This window comes from Natrix helvetica (genome assembly GCF_964273705.1).
Source record: "Natrix helvetica genome assembly, chromosome: 1".
NCBI lineage: Eukaryota > Metazoa > Chordata > Lepidosauria > Squamata > Natricidae > Natrix > Natrix helvetica.
Window position 1 is genome coordinate 259,297,078 of NC_138548.1, and position 13,323 is coordinate 259,310,400.

General features: G+C 39.3%; 1 protein-coding gene across 3 annotated transcripts in view; it reads right to left on the reverse strand.

Annotated features, from left to right (window-relative positions):
- The window catches only part of ADGRE5 (adhesion G protein-coupled receptor E5), a 54,426-nt gene extending 44,233 nt beyond the window's left edge, over positions 1–10,193 (reverse strand). For 2 of the 3 annotated variants that reach the window (XM_081939306.1, XM_081939304.1), the window contains exon 1: positions 9,915–10,193. In XM_081939306.1, coding sequence (XP_081795432.1) covers positions 9,915–9,951 — 37 coding nt within the window. In that variant the 5' untranslated portion in view covers positions 9,952–10,193. The remainder of the gene's footprint in view (positions 1–9,914) is intronic. The other variant, XM_081939305.1, reaches the window with a different exon arrangement.
- Positions 10,194–13,323: the final 3,130 nt, after the last annotated feature.

The following is a 13,323-nucleotide window of genomic DNA, read 5'->3' on the forward strand; positions in this document are numbered from 1 at the left end:
CAATACGCAACTAAGTTGAGCAATCTAGACAGAGTACAGCAAGACACTAAGTAATACTACCGGTATATACTAATAAGAACAGGTAGAAAGCCCATGACTAACCATATTGGCAATCCTTGATAACACAATTACAACATATACCACATATTGATACTGATGTATCACATTGCAATCAGTAGTATAGTGCAATGAGATGACAAATAGGTACACACAGGACGATGTACATTGAGTCAGACAAATATACAATAAATATACCGAACTCATCAAGGCTGCTAGAAAACAAAGCAGTCTAGCTACACTGATCAGCCTTAAGCTATTTTTGAGTTGTCTCCATTCATCTCTATGGAAACATGAGACTATTTTATTACTGTAAACCTCACCAATTATGCTTAGTTTAGAGTTGCTGAGAGTTTTCACACAGCCCTGGTGCTTTCAACATTTGACACAATGAGATCCAAGTAAGCCAAATCAGGAAAGCAAAATTCAGTACTATGACCTCAAGTCTGCTATTCTGAAATAAGGCTGCAGGAGATTATTTTGGTATGTGAAGTCAATCATTAAGTAATACCCATGATTGGCCAAGTTACAGAAAATGCCAGTCGTTCTTCTTTCTGTCACTGAAATGCAATGCTATATCGAATAAATAACCATTTATGGCCTTTTGGGGGCATACAAAATTGCCAGAGACAATTCCCTCACATGCTGATGCTAAGGCCGAACTCTTAGGGAAGTCCAATAATTGGGGGATCAGTATTTGCTAGTGTCTTAAGCCCAAAATAAGAGGGATGGAATGGGCTTCTCACAAGAGGACCCACACAACTGAATAAAATGGCATGGATTTTTCCAGGGAAAGTTTTCTTTACTAATAATTGCCTACTAAATTATTCCTTTAAAAAGGATTCGTCACATCCTTAGCAGCAGAGATAAAAGAAATAAAGGGGGCAATCTGTTTTAATTTTAATAGCAGGCTGAACTGTAGCAGAGGAAACCTGTATTCATGACTTATCTCCATGCCAATATATTTTTTTCTAGGATTGGCTTCACACATTACATTAAACCTTAATATGAACTGCTGAGTTTTGACTTCATTTGATATCATTTATGGTTAAGTGAACCATACTGATACAGAAGGCTTTTGGGCTACTCATATCAAAACAGATCGCGGGCTAATAAATGATTTTTTGGAGGTACCTCTAGCTCTTCAAGAACAGAATTAGACAATTTCCATCAAATCTCCAACCTTTCCTTTTAGGGAAAACATTAGATGGAAATCTAAATCTCCATCTGTTTCATTGCTTGATTGCAGAAACTTTTCATACCATTTTGAAATTACCCTTTCTATCTAAGGAACAACAAATACAGGGAACAGTAAAGGAAGTTGTGGTAGTTGCAGAATTAGTATGTGAAACCAAGTTAGAAAGGCCCTTCATTTCCTGAACAAAATGTGAAGAAATAACCAAGGTCTTTCTCCACCTCCACAAAACATAACAACTGTTGCCACCAGGGAAAACTAAGCGTCATAAGAACACAGGGCCACAACACAGAATTTCTAAAGATTCCTGTTAAACTGCTTTATAATTATACAATGGAAGGTCAAATCTGGGTAAGACACAACAAAGCATTGCATAGGTTATATGAAAAATATATGAGGATCAGAACTGAATTATAATGTCCCTTCTCATAAGTCTTTACTCCAGTTCACATCAGCTAAGGATCTATCACCGCTAACCTCCTTTCCCCTCTCTTGCATGGAGCACTTCTTCCAGGAGAGTCAACATAAAAAAAAAAAAAACCAAAACTATCTACATCAGCATCTAAGGTAACTTGTCCCCTAGATCTTTGCACTTCATAGTTATTTAAGTTAATGTTCAGTATCAATATTCTGAATTGATGGACATTTCCATAATATCCTGTTTTCTGGCTTTTTGTAGCCATTCTATTCTGAATGACCAGGAAATTATCTGAACTAACACTATGAATACATCGACACCTGAACTCAGATGAGAAAACTCATTAAGAGAGTGGAATACAATTAGAACAAAACAACTTTTTCTTTTACTATGATGCCCTGGAAATACCCAGCAGTTTTTGTCCTTCCTCTCTGAATGACTAAAAGACCAAGATTCTGTTTTGGGAAGTCAAGATCAAACGCTTCCATTCTTGGCTACATGGATGTTGTTTAGAAGCTGCTATTCGAGGACCTACACATTCCATATGAGCAGGTGTAGCAATAAGTCATCACTTTTGGCACTGGATATAGCCTTCTGGAGGGCTCCCCTACACCAGCCTTAAGTGGGAGTTCCCTGGTCTTATAAATAGAAGGAGGAATTAGTCTAGATTCTTCACATTTTATGTCTGCAAGATATGCAACTAAAGAACAACTGTGGCTACAGATATATATTAAATACAAGGTGCAGTTCACTCCCTAATTTGGTGATCCAGAAACCAGCCTGATTTGACTCAAACCAACTTGGATATCATCTGGTTTGTATTGTGGTACAAGAAAAAACATGTTTTATAAAAAGTTTGATTCAAATCAAGTGGCAGCATCCTGACATAGTATGAAATAGTTTCCCACTCTTTCTTTCTAGGATAAGTAACAAAATCTATTCTGCTTTCTATTTATAGGTCATCTGAGACCCTAGACTACATTGTCTAGGAATAAGTTCCTAATGGGGTAATACTGGATCTGAAATATTCTTAATCCCTTTGGTTTTTAATTCACATTGTACCAGTTTGTTCTACTACTTTAGCACCAATTCAGGAATGAAGGAAAATAATCAAAGGAAAACAATACTATATAGTACACAGTTTCAGAATGAAGAGTGAGACCAATGTGAATATTTTAATTGGCTGCTATTACAGTACAGAATTAAGATGTATACTATAGTACAGATTTTTTCACATTCTGTGAAAGGCAGTGCTCCCTAAGTTTTGATAGAAACTTTGATATAAATGTCAACTATATGAAAGATACTGGGCTAAAGCAGAATATATTAACTTGAGGAATATCTTTAATACAAATTCACTTAGGTATTCAATTAGGGACACAACTCTAAGTAAGTCACGCAGAAGCTAGAAAAAACAAGTCCGTAGGGAAAATGCATTGAAGTCTATATCCAATGGCACGAGGGAAGCTGATAAAGTTTCATCAGAGTTTACAAGGTTAGAAATTGGAGGGGATGAGGAAGATGAACCTCTGGTGTAGCTATCATCAGAACAGGGATGAAATTGACATGGAAACCAACTACAATATATGTCAGAAATACACTAGATCAACCAGAGGCCTGTGCAAATCCGGTCATTTAGCAAATATAAGCCTGGGTAACTATGACAACAAAAGAAAATCATTTGTTTTGGGGGGAGAAATTTGATAGACAATTCCACAGAGAGTCCTGAAGAGAAGTCAGGATAGGTTTCTAATCAATCCTGCTCTCTTTCTCAGTACTGACTAAGCCAACATACATAAACATCAATTGCTCTTACTTCTGTACTTCTCTCTGGCCTGGGCTTTGTGTATTTGAATCTTCTAAATTCTATTTTGACTATCCTTAAACTCACACACACACTGTCCACATTTTTTAAAAATTGCAATTTCTAAATGTTCTTGTTTGAAAGAAAAGGTTATGAAGTAAATATTGGTTTTTAAAATAAATATTGTTTTCCTCAGAGAGGAAAAGGAGATCTTGGCAGGATAATGTCATTTACTTATTCCCCGGGTTGGGGGTGGGGGAGCCTTTACGGTCAATAGCAATGGGATTTCACCATTTCACCAGTCCATTGTTTTCATAAGAAAAGGCAATTCTTATCAGATCAGTGAGCACAAGGATTAAATTGGATTATTATATCTCATTGAAAAAATGTGTTAAAAACTCATCTCCCATATAACTGGTCCTTTTGCAGGAACTGTAATTAAGCTAAAAAGCAATATCTAATCATATTTTTTTAAAAAAATATCAAATCAAAACTTTAAGCCAATTGTAAATCTTAATTTTTTTCCCTAAGAAATAATAAGCACTGTTTTACTGTTCAGGGGATATGGAAAACTTTGGTTAACTGAAGATAACTTTTTCATTTCTTTGCATTAGAAACTGATGCAAGAAATCAATATGCATGGACAAAAGGTTTATTCACCTCTCTGTTTATTAAATCAAGCTATGTTTGTCTAACTCAGCTACCCCATCATTACAAGTTAAGGAAAGTTTGACATATGAGGATCAGGTATAGAAAACCATCTCTTCAGATCTCACATGTACATATACTCTAGGAACTTAATGCGCTATTACAGAGAGTCCTCAACTTATTGAGCCCAGAATTCCTAGGTGAGAAATTTGTTACGTGAATTTTGCCCCGTTGTATGACTTTTCTTGCTACATTTGTTAAGTGAATCACAGCAGTTGTTAAATTAGTAACACGGTCGTTAAGTGAATCTGGCTTCCCCATTGACTTTGCTTGTCAGAAGGTCACAAAAGATGATCATATGACACTGGGACACTGCCACCATCATAAATATGAACCAGTTTTCAAGCATCCGAATGTAAATCATTATAAACAGGCGGATGCCTGTCATAAGTGTGAAAAATGGTCATTAGTCACTTTTTTCAGTGCCATTGTAACTTTGAATGGTCATTAAACAAACTGTTGTAAGACTATAGTGTATTCGGGTAAATTTTGGTCACACGCGCTTGTTGGGAAAAGCTGCATATGAAAAAAGTTTAATTTTTTTTCAAAAAAATAACCCATAGATATTTTAAGGGAATGGTAAATAAATAAATTTAACACCAATTTGATTTAATCACCTTTCGTGATTTTTTTCAAGTTAGAAGCATGAAGATAGATGGATGCTTACTCTATCGAGAGCAAAAGAGCTTCAACTAAACAACAGGCCTAGACATTCAGTCTCTTTAAGTACTTAAGATTTAGAATTTACCATCTATGTGTATTGCAACTGAAAAACAGTATATTGCTAAATCCCACTGATGTCATCCCTACTTCCCTCTAAAAGTCACTTAAGAAGTGGAACCAGGGTCAAAGAATGTATAATTCCAGGACGTTGTCAACATGACAAATATTAAAATATGTCTTAAAGTTAAAAATATAATCTTTCTGCCTTATATCGTTGCCCCCCTTCAACTGTTTCCAAGACTACAAGTTCTTCTCAAAGATGAGTAGTAACCAGAAAACTATGATGGAGCCAATGAGAAAAAAGTGAAGGCTCAGTGTGGACTATAGATAAGGCCATTACTTAATTTTTTTGCCAGGGTCCCGGGTGTCCTAATGTATATGAGTGGTATATCATTTGAAGCCTTTGAAGTTTTCTCTGAATTGTAAATCTTAACCAGGCAAAAGTGCAACAGTATTAACTGCATTGAATTAAATCAAATTTAGCTCTGCCACCTTTTTCAGATCATAGATGGATTATACATGGTATCTGACTCAAAAAACTAAATCTGGAGTTTGGGGCAAACATTACTTTATGGAAAAAATCCTGCTTTATACAGTGGTGATGTGTAAAACAATCATCAGTTAAAACTGTTTAGTTGATAAAAAGTTAAAAATGAAGTGCTATGGAAACTTTACTGATTTTATTACTGCTATTGTTATTACGACTGAGGAAAAATCTGAACAAAATGTCATATTTACTGTACACAGACAGCACCTGTTCAGACACGTTAAACTAAACATGTCTTTGCTCAGGACTATTTAGGAAGAGATTTGTTCATACAAGAGTCCTCCAGTGGGCGATGGGGGTCCCGTTGAGCACTCTGAATTCATTCTGAATTGTTATTGACCGGTTGTTAATTGTATACACAAAGTCACAAAAAAAATCTTCCTATGCTAGTATAGATTGTATGTCTTTTCCTTCCTCCCTCCCTGCGTTGACTCCTGGCAGTTGCCTCAACAAGTCCCCACAGTTTTCTTGCTAAGATTTCAGAAGGAGTTTGCCATTGCAAACTTCTGAATTCTTTCTAGGGCTGAGAGAGCATGATTGGCCCAAGCTCATCTAGCTGGCATTGTGCCTAAGAAACTGGTCTGCAGCTTTTAGCCTGGTGACTTAACCACTACATCAAACTGGCTCCCTGTCATCTTAAATGTAACTAAATAAATTCAATCAAATACAGTACCACCTACTCCTCTAAAACACATGTTATTTATTACTGATCAAGTTCTATACAGGTAGTCCTCAACTTACCACCACAATTGAGCCCAAAATTTCTGTTGCTAAGCAAAACAGTTAAGTGAGTTTTGTCCCTTTTTATGACCGTTTTTGCCACAGTTGTTAAGTGAATTACTGCAGTTGTTAAATCAGTAACAGTTGTTAAATGAAACTGGCTTCCCTTTGACTTTACTTGTCAGAAGGTCGCAAAAGGTGATCACATGACCCCAGGACACTTGCAACCATCATAATGAATCAGTTGCCAAGCATTTGAATTTTGATCACATGACCATGGGGATGCTGCAACAATCATAATAAGTATGAAAAACAGTCATGTCACTTTCTTTAGTGCTATTTGAATGGTCACTAAACGAATGGTTACAAGTCAAGGACTATCTGTGCTTTCGCCCACAGAAGTCTGTATGATTGAAAGACACAGTAAAGACAATAAAGACAAATGAAGAAGAACTAAAGAGCCTCTTGATGCGGGTAAAGAAGGAAAGTGCAAAAGTTGGCTTGAAACTCAAAATTAAAAACTAAGATCATGGCATCCTGACCTCTCAATTCCTGGCAAATAGATGGGGAAGAAATGGAGGTAGTGACAGATTTTATTTTCCTGGGCTCTAAGATCACCGCAGTCCAATTTCTTGGACTGCAGCCAAGAAATTAAAAGATGCTTGCTCCTGGGAAGGAAAGCTATGGCAAATCTAGATAGCATACTAAAAAGCAGAGACATCATCTTGCCAATAAAAGTGCGTATACTCAAGGCTATGGTTGCAATGTATGGCTGTGAAAGTTGGACCATGAGAAAGGCTGAGCACCAAAGAATTGAGGCCTTTGAACTATGGTGCTAGAGAAGACTCCTGCGAGTCCCTTGGACTGCAAGGCGATCAAACCGATAAGTCCTAGAAGAGATCAACCCCGACTACTCTTTAGAAGGCCAGATCCTGAAGATGAAACTCAAATACTTTGGCCACCTAATGAGAAGGAAGGACTCACTGGAGAAGAGCCAAATGCTGGCAAAGATTGAGGGCAAAAGAAGAAGGGGATGACAGAGAATGAGGTGGATACAGTCACCAAAGCATGAGCTTAAATGTACTCCAGAGGATGGTAGAGGACAGGAAGGCCTGGAGGAACATTGTCCATGGGGTCGTGATGGGTTGGACATGACTTTGCAACTAACAACAACAAAGACAATATCCAGTATAAAAATATAAATGTTAAAAAAGAGGGAGCCAAAGTTAGCATTGACTCAGCCACAGTAAAATTCTTGGTTAAAACACAAAAAGGACCATCAACTCTTTAGGAAAAGCTTTCTGATAAAAGACATGGCTTGACCCTGTGACATCAAGACAACAGACTGAGAAGCCAGCTGGCCAAATGTCTGTGAACCAGCTCCAGAAGTCCTGGCGGTGTGTTTTTGCAGCTCTAAAGAGAATGCACAAAGTAGCACATCCAAACAGATGGGAAGAAGGTGGGAGAATATTTTGTAAGAATAACACACACAAATAAGTCTTGAGCTCATGCCAGGAATAATAGTATATTCCTATATAAAGTCCCTACAAAGTAAATCCCACTATCAAGTCTGTTTAGGATTGTAGCCTCAAGCGATAGATAGATTTGAGAAAGAAAGAAGAGCAGCTCATTTTCCATTTTTTTCCTAAAAAAAGTCTTTGGCATGACCTCAAGAGTCACAGGCTACGTTCACATGACATGCATATCCACGTTTAAATAAATCGGTTAAATAAATCGTGCCTTTCTCTATTGACCCATTTTTTTTGTGTTCACATCACCTACTGAAGTTCACACAATATGTTAGACTAAAGTATGGTTTGGCTGTGGTTCAACATTTTGGATAAACACTGTTTTTGTGTTTTTTTATGTTGCCTTGAGCTCCTGTAATAAAAGGCAGGATATAAATAACATAAATAATCATGAAAGAGCTTTTCACTGAAACTTGCCAAACTGCAAGCTGAAAAATCTCCTTATTGTTCCCATTCCCCTCAGCCCGGGAGAACGAAAAGCAGCCTTCACCCTGAGGGGAAAACTTGGTTTTATTGTTTTAATTTACTAAATTTGTTCATAAAATGGTTTAAAAAGCATTCCTCCCATCCTATTTCAAAAGGAAGTATCACATTTGTTCCACTAAACAGTCTCCTGTCCCACCCCATTCTGTCATAACTGTTTCTCAACTTTCTTTCCATTCTCTTTTCAGAAGCTAAGCCAGTTTTTGTTGCAACTAAGCTACTGTAGTAGACAGGACAGAGATGCATTGTACTATTATTTCTTGGTCCTTAAACCAATTCTTTCGAACACCCCCACCCAACTTTTTATGAGGAACTGAACATCTGCAAACCCTCTTAAAGACTGCACAAGTTTCTCCTGCCTTTTAAAAGTTGTTCCAGTCTGCTTTTAGTTTTCTTTTTCTCACATCTTCTCAAAACCTGAACAATTCTTGGACACGCAATGTCTTCGACTCCTATTTCCAACCACAGCCAGATTTATATATTGCATGCTTAAAAATGAAATATTCTGTCCATATTTGTTACATTTATGCATGATTCTCTTTCTTTTGATCTACTAAATCCTCAGTTTAATGTGTGATTTTATTTCTCATAGATTTCCTTTTCTTGTTCTTTCACTCTGCTAATTTAGAGTTAGGTCTGTGGTCTCAGATACTTCGGATAGATTGCAGATATAGGCACACTTTCCAGGATGAGCTGGTGCTACAGTTCGTTGTTGCTACAGAATTTGTGTCTCCTTCCTTCCTACTTCTTTTTTTTTCAAAGTGCAAGTAGTGCTTGATACTCTTAAGGAAGTAATTAACCATTTGCCCTTCTCAAAATTCACAGCTAAGTAATATATTTTTCTTCTCTTTTGGTGGTGGCATTTATCACCTTGCTTGAAGAAGAACTTGAAACCTGGAATTTTGTGACTCTGAATAATAATACTAGTTAATTAAAGACCAGACAGATTCGAGTCCCTTGAGCATTCAGCCCTAACATTTCACAAACGATTTCGACCAGTTGCCCTCTCTCAGCCTACAATAATCCATTTTATAAGGTTGCTATGAGGGTAAAGTGGGGAGAATTACGGTGTACATCAGCTTCAGTTCCCAGAGGACAATGCTCCAGATGAATAAATATTGCCTGGCGTATCCCTCGCTATTTCCACAACTTCCTTACTTTTCTCCCGGGATATTGTACCAACTTTTAAAGAGGTATGAAAAACGATTTCCATTCACGCTTCTCCGCCGCGTTTTTCCCTAATTTTGGGGCGTGGCGAGAGGTTTTTGTTTTTTGGAGAAAACAAAGGGCCGGTAGACAAAGGGTTAAACAGCCTTCTGTCTGTCCCGCTGGATTTAAAAGAGAGAGAGAGAAAGCGCGAAGGAAAAGTTTAAATCCATTTCGCAGAATCTCGATCTAGCGCGATCGGGCAGGGGGCACCCGGTTTCTCTTACTAATGGACGAGCTCACCACCGGCCACTTCAACGCAGTGTTTAGCATTGGGACCGGGGGGGGGGGATAATAATAATAATAAAGTCTGATTTGAACCCAATGTTTTCCCATCCCGAAGACGGGAAGGCACCCCGGAACTCCCCGCTTAACAATTGAGACTTTGCGCCTAGCCGCCAACTTCTCGTGGAAAAAGCAAGAGGGAATAAAAGAAAATTTACAAATCCCCAAGCGGCGTGGAGCCCAGCTGAGGTGGGAAAAAGCGCGAAGTAGTAGCCCAGAGGAGGGAGGCACTTACTTACCCGTAGCCAGAAACTGCCGAGCGGTGAGCTTAACCATGCTGCTAAGACGGGCGAAGACTCAGGTGCTCAGAGCGCCAAGGCCGGTGGCGCCCCAGCCAGAAGTTCATGGGGGCGGGTGGGAGGGCCTCTTACAGCCAGAACCGCCCAAAGGAAGGAGGGCCGGTGGCCGGGAGTGGGGGCGTTTGCCGGTCTCGGCCCACATCCTTTCTCCTCGCCCCTTCGAAGTCTGACGTATCTTGGGAATTTCCTCAGCGGAGGTGCGAGGTCTCCGACTTCTTTTTTTAACGAGTAATCTTACGCTCGAGACTCAGATTCGGGTCTTTGTATCGCCAAAGGAGGAGGGCCACTTTGTTAGCCCGTCGCTAACAAAAACCTTCCGCGCAGGTTTGAAGGGACTACGGGTATTTTTTTGAGGGGAAGAGCTAGATGACCTCCAAGGTCCCTTCCAACTCTGTTATTCCGTTACTGTACTGTTATGTCTGGCTCTTGACTTTAGTCAACCTTTCTGATGTTGAGGAGATTCGGATTCATGGCATTGCACCATATTTCTGGAATCGCAGTCATATTGAAAGTATTGAGGGACAGGATTCTTCCCTAAACCTGGGAAGGTTTAATAACACTTCCATACTTCCCATTACTCCAGATAATGTGCATAAAGAAAAATAAAACTTAATTCACAGAGGAAAAATTAAAATGCAGTCTGTTGACCACACCAAGAGCCATACCATTGGAAGATATTGGGTTTCATAGCAAGATTACAAAGAAGATGAGGCATACAAATGGGGGGAAATCTTTCCACATTGTGTGAGCTGCCGGTGAGAAAGTGTGTCTCTGAATTCCAACCCACTTTTACAAGGGGTGAAGACCTGAACAGACCTCTTGAAATGAACACACAAATTAGGCTGATTGTGCTTGGGAGAAATGATCCTACAAGCTCAGGTCCAAGAGTCAATTAGAGGAGATGGGCATGTAATGAATGCATGAATGAATGAACAGATGGACAAGCAAGCTCTGTAGGGCTTTTAAGATCAAAACCTTCAATTAGGTCTAGTGGCCTTTAGAAACCAATGAAGTGACTTCAGCCAACGTTGAGTCTCCTTCTTCCTATATGAAGTTTGGGGGCTGCATTTTGAACCAACAGCTTCTGAGTTGCCTTCAAGGGCAGCTCAATGTTCAGAATGTTGCAGTAATCTAGTCATGGGGTGATGATGACATATGTCACTGCTGCAAAAGAGTCCTGATCTCCAAAGATTCACAACTGGCACACTATCCAAATGTCTTTGGAGATTGTCAGTCATCCAGGACATGGTTGTCCCAAAGGTGCTTTCTCAAGGGGCAAATGGACTTTCTAGTTTTTCTCTGAAGACATTTCACTTATCATCCAAAGTTGGACAATCCCCCATGATTAGGCTTTCTGTCTACTGTTTGAGCAGTAGTCATGAGACCAGGACAAGGATGTCAAACTCACGGCTCATGCGCCAGATACGTCACGCGCTGGCCCCCAGTTTAGTGAAGGGGGGAAAAGGTCGTGACATGTCACATGACAACAACATGACAATGTGAACCCTGGACCAAGAGAACCCCAAGTCATCAACCTGTTTTTTTTAGGGAACCCCAAAGCCAAACTGGTAATTGGAATCAAGCCAAATTGATCAAACAGCTACACAGTGTTGCAGGTATTTAATCTGAGTGGTTTAGTCTCACCTAGTTCTGTGTAGCCTTCCAAAGCTGAGTCGGGGTCTTCCTAGCAACTCCAGCCCAGCCTAAGGTGACAATATATTGTTAAGTATCATTAGGGTACGGATGATACCTCACCCCAATCTAGCAAATAATCTCCCCCAGAAGTTCTAGATAGAAGCTAAAAAGGATTGGGGAGAAAGACAAGCACCACGGCATCTCAGACTGGAGGATCCAGGGGGGTACGACTACCTTTTCTTCTTGTATACTGATTGATATTATCCACACGTAGTTCTTAAGTTACGACCATAATGGAGTGCAAAATTTATGTTGCTAAGTGAGAAATTTGTTAAGTGAATAGCTGTAGTTGTTCAATTAGTAACATGGTTAAGTGAATCTGGTTTCCCCACTGACTTTGCTTGTTAGAAGATCGCAAAAGGGGATTGTGTGACCACAGGACACTGCACCCATCATAAATGTGAGTCAAGCATCGAAATCACAAGTGGTATTCAGCAGGTTCTGACCAGTTCTGGAGAACCGGTAGAGGAAGTTTTGAGTAGTTCCGAGAACCGGCAAATATCACCTCTGGCTGGCCCCACCCCCATCTATTCTCTGCCTCCTGAGTTCCAGCTGATCTGGAGGAAATGGGGATTTTGCATTATCCTTCACCTGCCACACTCATCAAGCCTTGCCCGCCATGCCACACCCACAGAAACGGTAGTAAACATTTTTGAATCCCACCACTGATCTGAATGTATGGGCATGCTGCAATGGTCATAAGTGTGAAAAATAGTCATAAGTCACCTTTTTCAGTGCCATTGTAACTTTGAATGGTCACTAAATGAACTGTTGTAAGTCGAGGACTACCTGTACTTAGGTGGGAGATTATGTTGCCCCTTTAGCCCTTGAAGATGGTTGATGGGGATGCCATGGTTGATGATACTGAAGGCCAAAAAACAGTCCAGAAGACTAGGAGGAGTGCACTCACCCAGGCAAGTCAACCAGGGGAATCAATGCTAATCTAATTCTGGCCCATGCCTGAATTGTAGATGTTCTAGAAATATAGATTATTTATTTCTAGGTTTATTGATATTGTATACAATTTCTGCATTTCAGGAAAAAAAAAAGCACAGCACCAAGAATTCAAACCACAATTTTCAGTTGTCATTTGAGCTCTCGGTTAAACTCAAATAGAGCAGTACTCTATAGGCAAAAACCTGGATATTCTTTCTTACATATTTTTGGGCATGTCCTGCTGGATGAAAAGCCAGGAGTCTTGTCAACGTCAGTTTGGCAGAAGCGGGTGTGGGAGAGAAAACAAGCCAGAAACCAACCGTCTATAACTCTTTGAGGGAGAAATGCAGAGTGTCAAAGCCTTCTGTGACTTGACAAATAATTATACTGATTGCTAGTTCCTGTTCTGTGCATATCAGCCCAAGTTTAGTGCCATGGATAAACATCAGAGGATGAAATAGTTCACTTTGACTCATACCTAAGTTCTCTTGTGCCCTTTCAAGCTGCTCTTCCTACAAATTGATTTATTTTATTTATTTATTTGTTTTATTAAATTTATAGATTGCCCCCTCTCCCCGAAGGGACTCGGGGCGGTGTACAGACACCACATTAAAACCTAATATAAAATAGATACACTTAAAAACCCATTAAACAAAAAGGCTGTACAGGGTAATAAAAGTTAAAAATTAGCTTAACATTTATAAGAGTTTTTTTTTTA